The 21399-nt window shown below is 47.8% G+C and overlaps 1 protein-coding gene across 1 annotated transcript; it reads left to right on the top strand.

Moving 5' to 3' along the window:
- Window positions 1–525: 525 nt before the first annotated feature.
- On the top strand, window positions 526–21081 carry rrad (Ras-related associated with diabetes). The gene is made up of 5 exons (XM_068049860.1): window positions 526–605; window positions 8548–8917; window positions 14207–14280; window positions 16345–16549; window positions 19419–21081. The coding sequence occupies exons 2-5, from the start codon at window positions 8557–8559 to the stop codon at window positions 19694–19696; spliced, it is 918 nt and encodes a 305-aa protein (XP_067905961.1). The 5' UTR covers window positions 526–605; window positions 8548–8556; the 3' UTR covers window positions 19697–21081.
- The last annotated feature ends 318 nt before the right edge of the window (window positions 21082–21399 follow it).

Below are 21399 nucleotides of genomic sequence, written 5' to 3' on the forward strand. Positions count from 1 at the left end.
GAGTTCTCCCCGGTGTCCTGGTCAATATTTATCCCACAATCAACATCACAAAAACAGATTATTTGGTCATTATCACATTGCTGTTTGTGGGATCTTGCTGTGTGAAAATTAGCTGCTGCATTTCCTACATTACAACAGAGCCTACACTTCAAAAGTATTTCAGTGGCTGTAAAGCACTTTGGGATGTCTGGTGGTTGTGGAAGGCGCTATTTCAATGCAAGTCTTTCTTTTTAAGCAGCAGGAAATCCCAGCAGCAGCAGGAGCTGGAGCCTGGGTTGTGCTTGATTTTTTTTTTCAGAAATAAATAAATTGCTGCTCTAAAAATACTTCAGATGAAATAAGTGGATGAGTGAAGGGGGGGGGGGAGGGGGTCAGTGCTTCTGAGAAACCGAGAGCCATGCCTCCTCAGTCAGAGTCAGCTGCTCAGTGCTTAATGAAAACTATTCTGGGGATTGATAGTATTCGAGTTTCTCTGATGTCAGGGACTGACTGGGGGATTATAAATAGAGCCTGTGCTGGGGAATCAGCAAAGGCAGTCAGAGCCCAGGCAAGAACAGAAGGACAGCAGTGTTTACCTCGAAACATCTACACCAGCAAAGGAACAGGTAGGGAGCTCTGCATTGAACCGTTTGCAGTAATAGAGAGTTTGAAAGCTCTGCTGGGTGGGTGATGAGGACTGAGACAGTCATTGGGACAGACACAGCTTCAGCGGCTCTGTGTGAACGCAGGGCAAAACTGACTGTTTAAGTAATCGTTCTGATCCTGGCTGCAAACAGGAGAGTTACTGGGATCGTTCTGTGCCGCCTTCTCCGAATGACTGGTAGACAGTAAGAAACTTCCTTGATTCAACTTGTCTTTTGAAAAGAAAGCTGCATTAGCGGCGATGTGGAAGTCGCCGTGCAGATAATCTTCACAATGAAAGGAAACTGAGGACTGAATGATGTGGCTGATGTCGGCAAAATTATCTAAATTTTCCGCCGCTCCCAGATGGTTTTTATTTGTCACTGACTGGTTGTTATTTTGGAGAGAGTTAATGAACAAAATAACATTTCAATCTCCAACTGCAGGGGCGCTGATTGTAAAAGAGCTCATTGTGGCACAGGTCACTGTAACACAGCACACTGTAACTGAACACATTGTAACACAGCACACTGTAACTGAACACATTGTAACACAGCACATTGTAACACAGCACACTGTAACTGAACACATTGTAACACAGCTCACTGCAACACAGCACACTGTAACTGAACACATTGTAACACAGCACACTGTAACTGAACACATTGTAACACAGCACATTGTAACTGAACACATTGTAACACAGCACACTGTAACTGAACACATTGTAACACAGCACATTGTAACACAGCACACTGTAACTGAACACATTGTAACACAGCACACTGTAACTGAACACATTGTAACACAGCACACTGTAACACAGCACATTGTAACACAGCACACTGTAACTGAACACATTGTAACACAGCACACTGTAACTGAACACATTGTAACACAGCACACTGTAACACAGCACATTGTAACACAGCACACTGTAACTGAACACATTGTAACACAGCACACTGTAACTGAACACATTGTAACACAGCACATTGTAACACAGCACATTGTAACACAGCACACTGTAACTGAACACATTGTAACACAGCACACTGTAACTGAACACATTGTAACACAGCACACTGTAACTGAACACATTGTAACACAGCACACTGTAACTGAACACATTGTAACACAGCACACTGTAACACAGCACACTGTAACTGAACACATTGTAACACAGCACATTGTAACACAGCACACTGTAACTGAACACATTGTAACACAGCACACTGTAACTGAACACATTGTAACACAGCACACTGTAACACAGCACATTGTAACACAGCACACTGTAACTGAACACATTGTAACACAGCACACTGTAACTGAACACATTGTAACACAGCACACTGTAACACAGCACATTGTAACACAGCACACTGTAACTGAACACATTGTAACACAGCACACTGTAACTGAACACATTGTAACACAGCACATTGTAACACAGCACACTGTAACTGAACACATTGTAACACAGCACATTGTAACACAGCACACTGTAACTGAACACATTGTAACACAGCACATTGTAACACAGCACACTGTAACTGAACACATTGTAACACAGCACATTGTAACACAGCACACTGTAACTGAACACATTGTAACACAGCACACTGTAACTGAACACATTGTAACACAGCACATTGTAACACAGCACACTGTAACTGAACACATTGTAACACAGCACATTGTAACACAGCACACTGTAACTGAACACATTGTAACACAGCACATTGTAACACAGCACACTGTAACTGAACACATTGTAACACAGCACATTGTAACACAGCACACTGTAACTGAACACATTGTAACACAGCACATTGTAACACAGCACACTGTAACTGAACACATTGTAACACAGCACACTGTAACTGAACACATTGTAACACAGCACATTGTAACACAGCACACTGTAACTGAACACATTGTAACACAGCACATTGTAACACAGCACACTGTAACTGAACACATTGTAACACAGCACATTGTAACACAGCACACTGTAACTGAACACATTGTAACACAGCACATTGTAACACAGCACACTGTAACTGAACACATTGTAACACAGCACATTGTAACACAGCACACTGTAACTGAACACATTGTAACACAGCACATTGTAACACAGCACACTGTAACTGAACACATTGTAACACAGCACATTGTAACACAGCACACTGTAACTGAACACATTGTAACACAGCACATTGTAACACAGCACACTGTAACTGAACACATTGTAACACAGCACATTGTAACACAGCACACTGTAACTGAACACATTGTAACACAGCACATTGTAACACAGCACACTGTAACTGAACACATTGTAACACAGCACATTGTAACACAGCACACTGTAACTGAACACATTGTAACACAACACACTGTAACTGAACACATTGTAACACAGCACATTGTAACACAGCACACTGTAACTGAACACATTGTAACACAGCACATTGTAACACAGCACACTGTAACTGAACACATTGTAACACAGCACATTGTAACACAGCACACTGTAACTGAACACATTGTAACACAGCACATTGTAACACAGCACACTGTAACTGAACACATTGTAACACAGCACATTGTAACACAGCACACTGTAACTGAACACATTGTAACACAGCACACTGTAACTGAACACATTGTAACACAGCACATTGTAACACAGCACACTGTAACTGAACACATTGTAACACAGCACATTGTAACTGAACACATTGTAACACAGCACACTGTAACTGAACACATTGTAACACAGCACATTGTAACACAGCACACTGTAACTGAACACATTGTAACACAGCACATTGTAACACAGCACACTGTAACTGAACACATTGTAACACAGCACATTGTAACACAGCACACTGTAACTGAACACATTGTAACACAGCACATTGTAACACAGCACACTGTAACTGAACACATTGTAACACAGGTCACTGTAACACAGCACACTGTAACTGAACACATTGTAACACAGCACATTGTAACACAGCACACTGTAACTGAACACACTGTAACACAGCACACTGTAACTGAACACATTGTAACACAGCACATTGTAACACAGCACACTGTAACTGAACACATTGTAACACAGCACACTGTAACTGAACACATTGTAACACAGCACATTGTAACACAGCACACTGTAACTGAACACATTGTAACACAGCACATTGTAACACAGCACACTGTAACTGAACACATTGTAACACAGCACATTGTAACACAGCACACTGTAACTGAACACATTGTAACACAGCACATTGTAACACAGCACACTGTAACTGAACACATTGTAACACAGGTCACTGTAACACAGCACACTGTAAGTGAACACATTGTAACACAGCACATTGTAACTCAGCACACTGTAACTGAACACACTGTAACACAGCACACTGTAACTGAACACATTGTAACACAGCACATTGTAACAGAGCACACTGGAACTGAACACACTGTAACACAGCACACTGTAACTGAACACACTGTAACACAGCACACTGTAACTGAACACATTGTAACACAGCACATTGTAACACAGCACACTGTAACTGAACACATTGCAACACAGCACACTGTAACTGAACAGATTGTAACACAGGTCACTGTAACACAGCACACTGTAACTGAACACATTGTAACACAGCACATTGTAACACAGCACACTGTAACTGAACACACTGTAACACAGCACACTGTAACTGAACACATTGTAACACAGCACACTGGAACTGAACACACTGTAACACAGCACACTGTAACACAGCACACTGTAACTGAACACACTGTAACACAGCACACTGTAACTGAACACATTGTAACACAGCACATTGTAACACAGCACACTGTAACTGAACACATTGCAACACAGCACACTGTAACTGAACAGATTGTAACACAGGTCACTGTAACACAGCACACTGTAACTGAACACATTGTAACACAGCACATTGTAACACAGCACACTGTAACTGAACACATTGTAACACAGCACACTGTAACTGAACACATTGTAACACAGCACATTGTAACACAGCACACTGTAACTGAACACATTGTAACACAGCACACTGTAACTGAACACATTGTAACACAGCACACTGTAACACAGCACATTGTAACACAGCACACTGTAACTGAACACATTGTAACACAGCACATTGTAACACAGCACACTGTAACTGAACACATTGTAACACAGCACATTGTAACACAGCACACTGTAACTGAACACATTGTAACACAGCACATTGTAACACAGCACACTGTAACTGAACACATTGTAACACAGCTCATTGTAACACAGCACACTGTAACTGAACACATTGTAACACAGCACATTGTAACACAGCACACTGTAACTGAACACATTGTAACACAGCTCATTGTAACACAGCACACTGCAACTGAACACATTGTAACACAGCTCATCGTAACACAGCACACTGTAACTGAACACATTGTAACACAGCTCATTGTAACACAGGTCACTGTAACACAGCACACTGTAACTGAGCACATTGTAACACAGCTCATTGTAACTCAGCACACTCTAACTGAACACATTGTAACACAGCACATTGTAACACAGGTAACTGTAACACAGCACACTGTAACTGAGGACATTGTAACACAGCTCATTGTAACACAGCACACTGTAACTGAGCACATTGTAACACAGCTCATTGTAACACAGCACACTGTAACTGAACACATTGTAACACAGCTCATTGTAACACAGCACACTGTAACTGTAACTGAGCACATTGTAACACAGCACACTGTAACTGAATACATTGTAACACAGCTCATTGTAACACAGCACACTGTAACTGAACACATTGTAACACAGCTCACTGTAACTGAATACATTGTAACACAGCTCATTGTAACACAGCACACTGTAACTGAACACATTGTAACACAGCTCATTGTAACACAGCACACTGTAACTGAACACATTGTAACACAGCTCACTGCAACACAGCACACTGTAACTGTAACTGAGCACATTGTAACACAGCACACTGTAGCTGTAACTGAGCACATTGTAACACAGCACACTGTAACTGAACACATTGTAACACAGCTCGTTGTAACACAGCACACTGTAACTGAACACATGGTAACACAGCTCGTTGTAACACAGCTCATTGCAACACAGCACACTGTAACTGAACACATTGTAACACAGCTCATTGTAACACAGCACACTGTAACTGAACACATTGTAACACAGCTCACTGCAACACAGCACACTGTAACTGTAACTGAGCACATTGTAACACAGCACACTGTAGCTGTAACTGAGCACATTGTAACACAGCACACTGTAACTGAACACATTGTAACACAGCTCGTTGTAACACAGCACACTGTAACTGAACACATGGTAACACAGCTCGTTGTAACACAGCTCATTGCAACACAGCACACTGTAACTGAACACATTGTAACACAGCTCATTGTAACACAGCACACTGTAACTGTAACTGAGCACATTGTAACACAGCACACTGTAACTGAACACATTGTAACACAGCTCATTGTATCACAGCACACTGTAACTGAACACATTGTAACACAGCTCACTGTAACTGAACACATTGTAACACAGCTCATTGTAACACAGCACACTGTAACTGAACACATTGTAACACAGCTCATTGTAACACAGCACACTGTAACTGAACACATTGTAACACAGCTCACTGCAACACAGCACACTGTAACTGTAACTGAGCACATTGTAACACAGCTCATTGTAACACAGCACACTGTAACTGAACACATTGTAACACAGCTCGTTGTAACACAGCACACTGTAACTGAACACGTGGTAACACAGCTCGTTGTAACACAGCTCACTGCAACACAGCACACTGTAACTGTAACTGAGCTCATTGTAACACAGCTCATTGTAACACAGCACACTGTACCTGTAACTGAGCACATTGTAACACACCTCATTGTAACACAGCACACTGTAACCTAACACATTGTAACACACCTCATTGTAACACAGCACACTGTAACTGAACACATTGTAACACACCTCATTGTAACACAGCACACTGTAACTGAGCACATTGTAACACAGCTCATTGTAGCACAACACACTGTAACTGTAACTGAGCTCATTGAAACACATCACACTGTAACTTTAACTGTAACCGAGCACACTGTAACACAGCTCATTGTAGCACAGGTCACTGTAACATAGCTCACTGTAACTGTAACTGAACTCATTGTAAGACAGCTTACAGTAACTGAAACTGAGCTCATTGTAACACAGCCCACTGTAACTGTAACAGCTCATTTTAAGACAGCTTACAGTAACTGAAACTGAGCTCATTGTAACACAGCACACTGTAACTGTGACTGAGCACACTGTAACAGCTCATTGTAACACAGCACACTGTAACTGTGACTGAGCACACTGTAACAGCTCATTGTAACACAGCACACTGTAACTGTGACTGAGCACACTGTAACAGCTCATTGTAACACAGCCCACTGTAACTGTAACTGAGCTCATTGTAACACAGCTGATTGTAACACAGAACACTGCAACACAGAACATTGTAATTGTAATTGTAACTGAGCGATTCCATCAGCTTCAATGTTGCTTAGAGATGGGACGTGAGAGGAACCCTCACTCACTCCTCCAGTCTTGCACTGCCTCACTTCCTCCCTCCCTCACTCAGTCCCTTACTCAGTATTGACCCTCCGACAGTGCAGCACTCCCTCAGTACTGACCCTCTGACAGTGCAGCACTCCCTCAGTACTGACCCTCCGACAGTGCAGCACTCTCTCAGTACTGACCCTCCAACAGTGCAGCACTCCCTCAGTACTGACCCTCCGGCAGTGCAGCACTCCCTCAGTACTGACCCTCCGACAGTGCAGCACTCCCTCAGTACTGACCCTCTGACAGTGCAGCACTCTCTCAGTACTGCCCCTCCAACAGTGCAGCACTCCCTCAGTACTGACCCTCCGGCAGTGCAGCACTCCCTCAGTACTGACCCTCCGACAGTGCAGCACTCCCTCAGTACTGACCCTCCGACAGTGCAGCACTCCCTCAGTACTGACCCTCTGACAGTGCAGCACTCCCTCAGTACTGACCCTCTGACAGTGCAGCACTCTCTCAGTACTGACCCTCCAACAGTGCAGCACTCCCTCAGTACTGACCCTCTGGCAGTGCAGCACTCCCTCAGTACTGACCCTCCGACAGTGCAGCACTCCCTCAGTACTGACTCTCTGACAGTGCAGCACTCCCTCAGTACTGACCCTCTGACAGTGCAGCACTCTCTCAGTACTGACCCTCTGACAGTGCAGCACTCCCTCAGTACTGACCCTCTGACAGGGGACTACGGGATCAAGTCTTCAAAGCATGTTTCTGTGAGGATGGTGTCATTGGATGACTAGATTCCAAACAGGTGAAACTCGTCTCCTTTTTGTCCAGTTTCCCCTCTTTCCCCATTCACACACCCACTTCTGAAGTAGCGCTCAAACCGGCAGCGCGAGCAGGATATCTATCATGAGGGAATTTATGGCCGAGCCCCATCTACCCTGGACTGTCAAATCAAAGGCATTTGACAAAATTATATTTTCTCTTTTAATGATGTTACTTTAAAATAATTTCTTTTCTCTCTCTTCCCTGCCCATCTCTCTCCCTTTTGCACTTTCTCTCTCAACTCTGTTTCTCTCCTCTCTCTCCCTTCTCCCTCTTTCCCCTCTTCTCTCTCTCTCTCTCTTCTCTCCTGTCTCTCTCCCTCTCTTCACTACTCTCTTCTCCAACTCTGTCTCTTCCTCTCTCTCTTCCGCTCTCTTCTCCATCTCTCTCCCTCTCCCCTCCTCCCCCGCCTCTCTCTCTCTTTATAGGGGAATATAATGACTCTGAACAAGACTGATAAGACCAGGGCCCTGGACAAGAGGCGGGGTAGTACACCGCTGCACGTTCACCAGCAGTTTCACCGCAGGAGCATGCCCGTGGATGACCGGGAGCTCTGTGCCTCGCTCCAGGCAGGGACCCTCTCCAACCTGGTGCGCTGCACCTCCTACAACCCAGACCAGCCCCAGCGTGAGAGCTGGGCCTCGGGCTCCTCTGACTCCGTCACCTCCAGTGGCAGTGAATCCGACAACAGCCTCTACAAGGTGGTCCTGCTAGGGGAACATCAGGTTGGCAAATCTAGCCTGGCCCGGATATTCGGAGGGGTGGAGGAAAGTGAACCACATGAGACTGAAGGAAGAGGTGAGTGTGAATTGTGGGGGTGAATATAGCAGAGTGCAATAGTGGGGGAGAGAGAATGAGACACAGAGAGTATGTAACAAGGAGCGAAGAAGTGAGAGAAAGACAGAGAGCATTTAAGAAGAAAACTGGGAATAGAGAGAGTATGTGAGAGAGAGACTGTGAATGGAGAGAGTGTGTGTGAGAGATTGACTGTGAATGGAGAGAGTGTGTGAGAGAGATACTGTGAATAGAGAGAGTGTGAGAGAGAGAGACTGTGAATAGAGAGAGTGTGAAAGAGAAACTGTGAATAGAGAGAGTGTGAGAGAGAGAGAGAGAGAGACTGTGAATGGAGAGAGTGTGTGAGAGAGAGACTGTGAATGGAGAGAGTGTGTGTGAGAGATTGACTGTGAATGGAGAGAGTGTGAGAGAGAGAGATACTGTGAATAGAGAGAGTGTGAGAGAGAAACTGTGAATGGAGAGAGTGTGTGAGAGTGAGACTGTGAATGGAGAGAGTGTGTGTGAGAGATTGACTGTGAATGGAGAGAGTGTGAGAGAGAGAGATACTGTGAATAGAGAGAGTGTGAGAGAGAAACTGTGAATGGAGAGAGTGTGTGAGAGTGAGAGACTGTGAATGGAGAGAGTGTGTGAGAGTGAGAGACTGTGAATGGAGAGAGTGTGAGAGATTGACTGTGAATGGAGAGAGTGTGAGAGAGAGATACTGTGAATAGAGAGAATGTGAGAGAGAGACTGTGAATGGAGAGAGTGTGAGAGAGAGAGATACTGTGAATAGAGAGAGTGTGAGAGAGAAACTGTGAATGGAGAGAGTGTGTGAGAGTGAGAGACTGTGAATGGAGAGAGTGTGTGTGAGAGATTGACTGTGAATGGAGAGAGTGTGAGAGAGAAACTGTGAATAGAGAGAGTGTGAGAGAGAGAGGCTGTGAATAAAGAGAGTGTGAAAGAGAAACTGTGAATAGAGAGAGTGTGAGAGAGAGAGAGAGACTGTGAATGGACAGAGTGTGTGTGAGAGATTGACTGTGAATGGAGAGAGTGTGAGAGAGATACTGTGAATAGAGAGTGTGAGAGAGAAACTGTAAATAGAGAGTGAGAGAGAGACTGTGAACAGAGAGAGTGTGAGAGAGAGAGACTGTGAATGGAGAGAGTGTGTGAGAGTGAGACTGTGAATGGAGAGAGTGTGTGTGAGAGATTGACTGTGAATGGAGAGAGTGTGAGAGAGAGAGAGAGACTGTGAATGGACAGAGTGTGTGTGAGAGATTGACTGTGAACGGAGAGAGTGTGAGAGAGATACTGTGAATAGAGAGTGTGAGAGAGAAACTGTAAATAGAGAGAGTGTGAGAGAGAGAGGCTGTGAATAGAGAGAGTGTGAAAGAGAAACTGTGAATAGAGAGAGTGTGAGAGAGAGAGAGAGACTGTGAATGGAGAGAGTGTGAGAGAGAGACTGTGAACAGAGAGAGTGTGAGAGAGAGAGACTGTGAATGGAGAGAGTGTGTGAGAGAGAGACTGTGAATGGAGAGAGTGTGTGTGAGAGATTGACTGTGAATGGAGAGAGTGTGAGAGAGAGAGATACTGTGAATGGAGAGAGTGTGAGAGAGAAACTGTAAATAGAGAGAGTGTGAGAGAGAGAGGCTGTGAATAGAGAGAGTGTGAAAGAGAAACTGTGAATAGAGTGTGAGAGAGAGAGAGACTGTGAATGGAGAGAGTGTGAGAGAGAGAGAGAGACTGTGAATGGACAGAGTGTGAGAGAGCGAGAGAGAGATTAGATTAGAGATACAGCACTGAAACAGGCCCTTCGGCCCACCGAGTCTGTGCCGACCATCAACCACCCATTTATACTAATCCTACACTAATCCCATATTCCTACCAAACATCCCCACCTGTCTCTATATTTCCCTACCACCTACCTATACTAGTGACAATTTATAATGGCCAATTTACCTATCAACCTGCAAGTCTTTTGGCTTGTGGGAGGAAACCGGAGCACCCGGAGGAAACCCACGCAGACACAGGGAGAACTTGCAAACTCCACACAGGCAGCACCCGGAATCGAACCCGGGTCGCTGGAGCTGTGAGGCTGCGGTGCTAACCACTGCACCACTGTGCCGCCCACTGTGCTGGATTTGAGTAGCTCCCAGAGCCTGCTGGCTTATAAACCCATGCTTGTTATCATCGAACCCCTGCATCTTGCGTGAAGGTGTCAGCTCTGGCTCTGAGTCGGAAAGTTCTGAGTTCAATTGCCAGGAATTAGAGTGCAAGATCTAGGCTGACGTTCTAGTACACTACTGAGGGAATGCTGCATTGTCAGAGGGTCAGTACTGAGGGAATGCTGCATTGTCAGAGGGTCAGTACTGAGGGAATGCTGCATTGTCAGAGGGTCAGTACTGAGGGAGTGCTGCATTGTCAGAGGGTCAGTACTGAGGGAATGCTGCATTGTCAGAGGGTCAGTACTGAGGGAATGCTGCATTGTCAGAGGGTCAGTACTGAGGGAATGCTGCATTGTCAGAGGGTCAGTACTGAGGGAATGCTGCATTGTCAGAGGGTCAGTACTGAGGGAGTGCTGCATTGTCAGAGGGTCAGTACTGAGGGAATGCTGCATTGTCAGAGGGTCAGTAGTGAATGAATGCTGTATTGTCAGAGGGTCAGTACTGAGGGAATGCTGCATTGTCAGAGGGTCAGTAGTGAATGAATGCTGCATTGTCAGAGGGTCAGTACTGAGGGAGTGCTGCACTGTTGGAGGTTCAGTACTGAGGGAATGCTGCATTGTCAGAGGGTCAGTACAGAGGGTATGCTGCATTGTCAGAGGATCAGTAGTGAATGAATGCTGCATTGTCAGAGGGTCAGTACTGAGGGAGTGCTGCACTGTTGGAGGTTCAGTACTGAGGGAATGCTGCATTGTCAGAGGGTCAGTACTGAGGGAACGCTGAATTGTCAGAGGGTCAGTACTGAGGGAGTGCTGCACTGTTGGAGGTTCAGTACTGAGGGAATGCTGCATTGTCGGAGGGTCAGTACTGAGGGAACGCTGCATTGTCGGGGGGTCAGTACTGAGGGAGTGCTGCACTGGTGGAGGTTCAGTACTGAGGGAATGCTGCATTGTCAGAGGGTCAGTACTGAGGGAATGCTGCATTGTCAGAGGGTCAGTACTGAGGGAATGCTGCATTGTCAGAGGGTCTGTACTGAGGGAATGCTGCGTTGTCGGAGGGTCAGTACTGAGGGAATGCTGCATTGTCAGAGGGTCAGTACTGAGGGAGTGCAGCACTGTCAGAGGGTCAGTACTGAGGGAGTGCTGCATTGTCGGAGGGTCAGTACTGAGGGAATGCTGCATTGTCAGAGGGTCAGTACTGAGGGAATGCTGCATTGTCAGAGGGTCTGTACTGAGGGAATGCTGCATTGTCGGAGGGTCAGTACTGAGGGAATGCTGCATTGTCAGAGGGTCAGTACTGAGGGACCGCTGCATTGTCGGGGGGTCAGTACTGAGGGAGTGCTGCACTGTTGGAGGGTCAGTACTGAGGGAGTGCCGCACTGTCAGGGTCAGTACTGAGGGAGTGCTGCACTGTCGGAGGGTCAGTACTGAGGGAGTGCTGCACTGTCGGAAGGTCAGTACTGAGGGAGTGCTGCACTGTCAGAGGGTCAGTACTGAGGGAGTGCTGCACTGTCGGAGGGTCAGTACTGAGGGAGTGCTGCACTGTTGGAGGTTCAGTACTGAGGGAGTGCCGCACTGTCGGAGGGTCAGTACTGAGGGAGTGCCGCACTGTCGGAGGGTCAGTACTGAGGGAGTGCTGCGCTGCTGTCTTCAGCTGAGGCGCTAAGCCAAGATCTCATTGCCCTCTGGTTGGATGTAAAAGATCCCATGACACTATTTTGAAGAGCTGGGGAGTTCTCCCCTGTGTCCTGGTCAATATTTATTCCTCCACTAACATCACTGAAAAACAGTGTATTTATCTCTTTGCTGTCTGTGGGATCTTGCTGTGTCAAAAATGGCTGCTGTGTTTCCTACATTACAACAGTGACTAGGCTTAAAAAAAGTCCTTCATTGGCTTTAACTCACATTGGGATATCCTGAGGTTGCGGAAGACACGTGCAAGTATTTCTTTGACATCTCCTGCTGCTCCCACCCTTGGTGCCGTCCTGAACCTTGTTCTGTTATACGGGTTTTCCGGAATTGTCAACAAATCATTGCAGCTCAGAATCTGGCCTCAGCTGCTTTGGCAACTCAAACACTTTATTGATTTTGTTAAAATTGGCTCTGTAAGGTCCATTTCCTGACTACTGTGTCAGCAATCTGTGAGACTTGCTTGTGATATTAATAGATTCCACCTCCCAAGATCATGGTTTCCCCCAGTAGCTGAATAAACATCAGTTATCTCAGCCTACAATAAGTAATGGAAAATTAAACACAACCTCTTCAGTTACAACCAATAATGGTTCGAGTGGTGAACCGTGCATTAGACAGAGAGTGCTACCTGCAGGCTGATTGTAGAGTACTGCATGCTGCCAACAGTTCGATCCCATTGCTTGAGGGAGCTCCCAGTACTGACCAGCATCCTAAGTCAGGTCAGACTGGCAGTGCACAAGCTAGGATGTTATCTTTGGGATTCCCAAACAAGTGTAATAAACTGGGTATCACCATTGTACACTGGAATCTTTAAACACACCATCCCACACCCTCGAGGGAGAGAGGAAAGCCTGCAGGGTCTTTCTGGATGCAGTAGTGAAGATGATCAATGATTTGCCTCCATCCTGATCTATCTTGGGATCTTGCCACCTCAATGTGCTACTGATCTAAAGCAAGATGATCATTTACATATGGAACAGAGAGTGCGGGACAGAGCTGGTTGAGGTCTGTGCCTGGCCGCTCAAGGGCTTAGTAACGGGTTTTTATCTTTGAGGAGTTATACCAAGTTATAAGTGTTCAAAATTATGGCGGAGATTTGGTGGAATAAATAAAGAGAAACTGTTTCTAGTAGCAAGAGGGCAGACAACCAAAGGACACAGATTTAAGACAATTAACAAAAAAAGGGGCAAGATGACGTTTGTTTACTTAAGCAGTGAGTTGTTGTGATCTGGAATACGCTGCCTGAACGATTCAATAGTAACTTACGAAAGGGAATTGGATAAATACTTGAAGGAAAAAATGTACAGGTCTGTGGGGAGAGAGCAGGGGAGTGAGACTAAATGTGCTAACTGAATAACTCTTTCAGAGTTGACACAGATGCGATGGATTGAATGGTTTCCTTCTATGTGATTGTCAGGTTCGATGAATGAGACTCAATGTGAACCCAATCTCCTTTCTTTCAGGAGACACATTCAACAGATCACTCATGGTGGATGGGGAGGAAGCGAATCTTCTCGTCTTTGATATCTGGGAGCAGGTTGGTTCCTTGCTATGTGTTCCCAGTCTGAGTACAAACCTGTTTATTTCCACTTTTCACTCCTGGTTTTTGTACCCCTGACTGGGCTCTGGTTTCTCCCGTGTTCTCTCAAGTGACTATTCATTATGTGTGAGGGTCGGTATTGAATGGCGGCAGGCTTTCCACTCTATCTGTCCTCAACACACACACACAGACACACAGACACACACACACACACACACACAAACACACACACACACACACAAACACACACAGACACACAAACACACACAGACACACAAACACACACACACACACACACACACACACACACACACACACACACACACACACACACACACACACACACACACACACACATATCCGCACAAACCTTCCAGTAGGGTGCATACAGGAATGCAAACCTTGGCTGATTTCTGGCCCCACTAACAAAGTAACTCTTGAAGCCAAACATGAGCCAGAGCAAAGAAACTCGAAACCAAGGGATATGGTCCCATGAGGACAGGAAGAAGCTGTGACAGAGTACGGTGCAAACAGATTCACAAAGAAATAATGAGCATGAGACCCTGGCAGGTGGGAGGGTGTGAGACTCTCTGCAACCAGATCCAGGAGCTGCTGATCCATTTGGCTTGTCACAATGTCAGTAGTAACACTCCCATCTCTGAGTTAGATAGGTTCTGGATCAGGTCTCACTCCAGACACTTAACTGCAAAACCACAGGCTGACACTGCCAGTGCAATACTGAGGGAGTGCTGCCCTGTCAGAGGTGTTGCCTTTTGGATGAGGCGCTCTTTACGCAGAGAGTAGTAGGGGCGTGGAACGCCCTGCCTGCAACAGTAGTAGACTCGCCAACTTTAAGGGCATTTAAGTGGTCATTGGATAGACATATGGATGAAAATGGAATAGTGTAGGTCAGATGATCGGCGCAACATCGAGGGCCGAAGGGCCTGTACTGCGCTGTAATATTCTAATTCTAATTCTAAACCGAGGCCCCATCTGGCCTCTGAGGTCAATGTGCAGTTCTGGTCACCACACTGGAGGAAGGATGTGAGGGCCCTGGAGAGGGCAGAGATTTACCAGAATGGTTCCAGGGATGGGGGATTTTAATTACAGGTTAGGTTGGAGAAGTTAGGGTTGTTCTCCTTGGTACAAAGGAGATGGAGGGGAGATTTGATAGAGGTGCACAAGATTATGACAGGTTTAGATAAGGTAGACAAAGAAAAGCTGTTCCCATTAGGTAATGGTACAAGGACTAGGGGACACAGATTTAAGGTTTTGGGCAAAAGACACAGGGGGAATGTGAGGAAGAACTTTTTTACGCAGCGACTGGTAACGAGCTGGAATGAGGGTGGTGGAAGTGGAGACGATGAATGATTTCAAAAGGAAATTGGATGGATTCTTGAGGAAATTAAACTGACAGGGCTACGGGGATAGAGCCGGGGAGTGGGACTCATTGGATTGCACTGCAGAGAGCCGGTATGGACTTGATGGACCAAATGGCCTCCTGTGCTGTTCTGCCTCTTTGACGATGACTATTTCGAAGAAGAGCAGGGGAGCTCCTCCTGGTTTCCTGCCCAATGTTTATCCCAACATCACAAAAAGCAGATGATTTGGTCATTATCACATTGCTGTTTGTGGGAGCTTGCTGTGCACAAATTGGCTGCTGCATTTCCTACATTACAACAGTGAATACACTTCAAACAGTACTTCGTTGGCTGTAAAATGTTTTGGGATGTCCTGAGGTTGTGAAAAGCGCTATATAAATGCAAGTCTTTCATTCAATCTTTCCAAATCTGTGGTGCTGTCCGGCCAATCAGACAAAGAGAGAAATTGCCCACCACGGTTGGCCAAGTGAAGTTGGGGAATGATGGAATGGCACCAGTGCAAATGCTCATTTTGAACCATTACCTTTCACATTGCACGTGTAGGATCCCAGTCAAAGTATTGATTGTTATTGGCCTCAGTAATCGTGCAGTTACCTCAACGTGCTAGTGGGAGGATGTGGCTCTGATATGTTCATTTATATCAGGAGAGAGTAAAATGTATCTTTATTCATCATTCAAGGATGACACCAACTGGATCCAGGATCACTGTATGAAGCTGGGAGATGCATACATCATAGTATACTCAGTGACAGACCGCAGCAGCTTCGAGAAGGCCTCCGAGCTGAGAATCCAGCTGAGGAGAGTGAGACAGACGGAAGATATCCCCATCATCCTAGTCGGGAACAAAAGTGACTTGGTGCGGTCCAGGGAGGTGTCCGTGGATGGTAAGTGGATGTTGCCAGATTGCACCCACTGCTCAGAATCACAGTGTCTGAAGCGGGAATCGGTCAACAATCAATTTCTGAGAGTTCCAAAGGAGAAGGCTGTCCGAGCCCTCAGCTCACACACCCTCCGAGCCCTCAGCTCACACACCCTCCGAGCCCTCAGCTCACACACCCTCCGAGCCCTCAGCTCACACACACTCCGAGCCCTCAGCTCACACACCCTCCGAGCCCTCAGCTCACACACCCTCCGAGCCCTCAGCAAACACACCCTCCGAGCCCTCAGCTCACACACCCTCCGAGCCCTCAGCAAACACACCCTCCGAGCCCTCAGCTCACACACCCTCCGAGCGCTCAGCTCACACACCCTCCGAGCCCTCAGCTCACTCACCCTCCGAGCCCTCAGCTCACTCACCCTCCGAGCCCTCAGCTCACTCACCCTCCGAGCCCTCAGCTCACACACACTCCGAGCGCTCAGCTCACACTCCCTCCGAGCGCTCAGCTCACACACCCTCCGAGCCCTCAGCTCACACACCCTCCGAGCGCTCAGCTCACACACCCTCCGAGCCCTCAGCTCACACACCCTCCGATCCCTCAGCTCACACACCCTCCGAGCCCTCAGCTCACACACCCTCCGAGCCCTCAGCTCACACACCCTCCGAGCCCTCAGCTCACACACCCTCCGAGCCCTCAGCTCACACACCCTCCGAGCCCTCAGCTCACACACCCTCCGAGCCCTCAGCTCACACACCCTCCGAGCCCTCAGCTCACACACCCTCCGAGCCCTCAGCTCACACACCCTCCGAGCCCCCAGCTCACACACCCTCCGAGTCCTCAGCTCACACACCCTCCGAGCGCTCAGCTCACTCACCCTCCGAGCGCTCAGGTCACTCACCCTCCGAGCGCTCAGCTCACACACCCTCCGAGCCCTCAGCTCACACACCCTCCGAGCGCTCAGGTCACTCACCCTCCGAGCCCTCAGCTCACACACCCTCCGAGCCCTCAGCTCACACACCCTCCGAGCCCCCAGCTCACACACCCTCCGAGTCCTCAGCTCACACACCCTCCGAGCACTCAGCTCACTCACCCTCCGAGCGCTCAGGTCACTCACCCTCCGAGCGCTCAGCTCACACACCCTCCGAGCCCTCAGCTCACACACCCTCCGAGCCCTCAGCTCACACACCCTCCGAGCCCTCAGCTCACACACCCTCCAAGCCCTCAGCTCACACACCCTCCGAGCGCTCAGCAAACACACCCTCCGAGCCCTCAGCTCACACACCCTCCGAGCCCTCAGCTCACACACCCTCCGAGCCCTCAGCTCACACACCCTCCGAGCCCTCAGCTCACACCCTCCGAGCCCTCAGCTCACAGACCCTCCGAGCCCTCAGCTCACACACCCTCCGAGCCCTCAGCTCACTCACCCTCCGAGCCCTCAGCTCACTCACCCTCCGAGCCCTCAGCTCACTCACCCTCCGAGCGCTCAGCAAACACACCCTCCGAACCCTCAGCGCACACACCCTCCGAGCCCTCAGCTCACACACCCTCCGAGCCCTCAGCTCACACACCCTCCGAGCCCTCAGCAAACACACCCTCCGAGCGCTCAGCAAACACACCCTCCGAGCCCTCAGCTCACACACCCTCCGAGCCCTCAGCTCACACACCCTCCGAGCCCTCAGTAAACACACCCTCCGAGCCCTCAGCTCACACACCCTCCGAGCCCTCAGCTCACACACCCTCCGAGTCTTCAGCAAACACACCCTCCGAGCCCTCAGCAAACACACCCTCCGAGCCCTCAGCTCACACACCCTCCAAGCCCTCAGCAAACACACCCTCCGAGCCCTCAGCTCACACACCCTCCGAGCCCTCAGCTCACACACCCTCCGAGCCCTCAGCTCACACACCCTCCGAGCCCTCAGCTCACACACCCTCCGAGCGCTCAGCAAACACACCCTCCGAGCCCTCAGCTCACACACTCTCCGAGCCCTCAGCTCACACACCCTCCGAGCCCTCAGCACACACACCCTCCGAGCCCTCAGCTCTCACACCCTCCGATCCCTCAGCGCGCACACCCTCCGAACCCTCAGCTCACACACCCTCCGAACCCTCAGCTCACACACCCTCCGAGCCCTCAGCAAACACACCCTCCGAACCGTCAGCGCGCACATCCTCTGAACCCTCAGCTCACACACCCTCCGACCCCTCAGGGCACACACCCTCCGAACCCTCAGCTCACACACCCTCCGAGCCCTCAGCTCACACACCCTCCGACCCCTCAGGGCACACACCCTCCGAACCCTCAGCTCACACACCCTCCGAGCCCTCAGCTCACACACCCTCCGAACCCTCAGCTCAAAGGGGAATAACCTCGGAAGGCTCAGGTTGAAGGGAAGTACTCATGAAAAATTGGGAGTCTCTGTCTGTCTGTCTGTCTGTTGCTCTCTGTCTGTCTCTCTCTGTCTGTCTGTCTCTCTCTGTCTGTCTGTTGCTCTCTTTCTGTGTCTCTCTGTCTGTTGCTCTCTGTCTGTGTCTGCCACTGTTTCTCCCTTTGTTTGTCTCTGTGTTTCTGAGTCTGTCCTGTGTCTTTCTGCCCATGACTCTCTTTCTCTCTCTCTCTCTCCATCTCTCTTCTCTCTTTCTCTCTGTCATAGCTGTGGCTCTGTGGATCACATACATCACTAGAAGTAGATTATCTCATTACTGTTTCTGGGATCTTGCTGTCCAAAAATTGTCTGCCATGTTTCCTATATTACAACAGTGACTACACTTCAAAAGTGCTTCTTTGCCCGTAAAGCACTTTGGGATGTCCTGGATTATATGTGAATGCAAATCTCTCTTCTGGAATGCTAATATGATTCTCCGATTTCTCCTGTAGAGGGAAGATCCTGTGCCGTGGTTTTCAACTGCAAGTTCATCGAGACATCCGCTGCTCTTCACCACAATGTGAGGGACCTCTTTGAGGGCATCATTCGGCAGATCAGACTTCGCAGAGACAGCAAGGAGGCCAACGAGAGAAGGCTGGCGAGCACCAAGAGGCGGGAAAGCATCGGGCAGAAAGCCAAGCGCTTCCTGGGCCGTATTGTGGCCAGGAACAATAAGAAGATGGCCTTCAAACAGAAATCCAAGTCCTGTCATGACCTGTCTGTCCTTTGAAGTTAAATTGAGAGAATACAATGGTCACCTTGGCTGCTGTGCAACCGTGTGTGTCGCTTTGTGGGTATTGAATGAAATAAGTTGTTGCTCAGAGAGTAAACATTATTGGGAACTATGCAAAAGGAATTTGAAATTCTGCCAGTCATCAGGCAATGCATTTCTTGCATGTTGCCTTTCCTGCAGCCAATGACCCGCCTCTCAGACTCCATGATCCTGACAATGTCCCTGGATTTCCTCTTGGATAGTAATCTCTCCACCAAGAATATATTTGCCAGCTTTCTGCCGCTGTCACCTCAGGTTATGTACCCAAGCGCGTTTTAACATTTCTCCTAGCATGTCTTATCTGCTCATTGGTCCACCTCCCCTCTGATATTAATGGCAGCCCATCCCACCTACAGCAGGTAGACACACCTGATGGAGGCCGTTGAGTCGAGCACACTGGTCCTCTAAGGGAGAGTTGGATGCTGTAATGGGGAGATTGTAAGGTTGGGATTTCAAAAGGATGAGTTCCAATGATCTTTCTTCATTCAAACTGACCTTGTGGTCCCATGAAAGAAGTCAGCTGCAGTATGCCAGCTGCTGCCACTTTCCTGCCAGTGTAATTAGTAAATGGTATATTCCATTCACTTTACCAAGCTTGCTAGCAATGCCAAGGGGCTGGAAATGATCACTGCATCAGTCCTTGAATCCAATTGCTGACTCTTGGTAATTGGTCACCAGGAGTCTGGATGAACTCATTACCCTGAAGTTGTGACACTGAATCCCCAATATCATAGAATGATAGAATGAGCAGGGAAAGAGAACATTCGGCCCATCAAGCCTGTGTTGGCTCTTTGAAAGGGCTGTCCAATTAGTCCCACTCTGCCTGCATGCTCCCCGTGGCTCTGCAGTCGCAGTCGGGAGTGTTGGGAAGACCTGGTGTCCAAGTGAATCAAAGGGCGCGTGACCCCCAGATATTGACAGGATGAGGAATCTGGCAATGTCAGGACTGCAGTTTTGAAATCTGAGTTGGATCTGGATTCCCTCTTTTAGGTGAGGTTGTGCATCGTAATCCAGTCACCATCAATAACTCCAGGAGAGATGGGGGTAGGATGAGGTGGGGGGAGGGGCTTGAAAAGGAGCAGTTAAACAACCTTCCCTTTTCTGATTTATAAAGCAGTGTGATGGTGTAATTGGGCTTTATTGAATTTACCTTTAAACAGATTAAAAGGAAACTAGAGTGGCCAGGTTTGTTTGAAGACTCATGAAGTGCGCAGGCTCGTACAAAAACATCACATAGCATAGTCAATCAGGTAATGATCACAAGTCCAGGTGGGCAGCAGATGAGAAGCAAAAAAATAAATAAGCAATAATACATCATCACAGCGGTTCACTGCTAGGCCCTGTCAGATTCATTTGCACTTCTGTTTAAAATTATTCAAATCATTTCCTAACTGTTTACATATCGATTTTTGTATTTAAAATAAACTTTATTCAGCATTGCAATACTGTTGTACTGATATCTTTCTGCAATGGTGAGGATTTACTGCAACACACTCTTCACTAAATACAATACACTCGTCTCAACCTGCGGTATCTCCACCGACATTAATTCGGCTTCCTCACACTGTCACTCAGTAACCCCTCTCCCCCACCGCCCCCCCATCCCCCCAGTGCCCTGTGTTACTGACTGTATCTCTACTGATGTTAATCCAGCTCCCTCA

Source organism: Heterodontus francisci, chromosome 17 (assembly GCF_036365525.1).
Source record: "Heterodontus francisci isolate sHetFra1 chromosome 17, sHetFra1.hap1, whole genome shotgun sequence".
Classification (NCBI taxonomy): Eukaryota; Metazoa; Chordata; class Chondrichthyes; order Heterodontiformes; family Heterodontidae; genus Heterodontus; species Heterodontus francisci.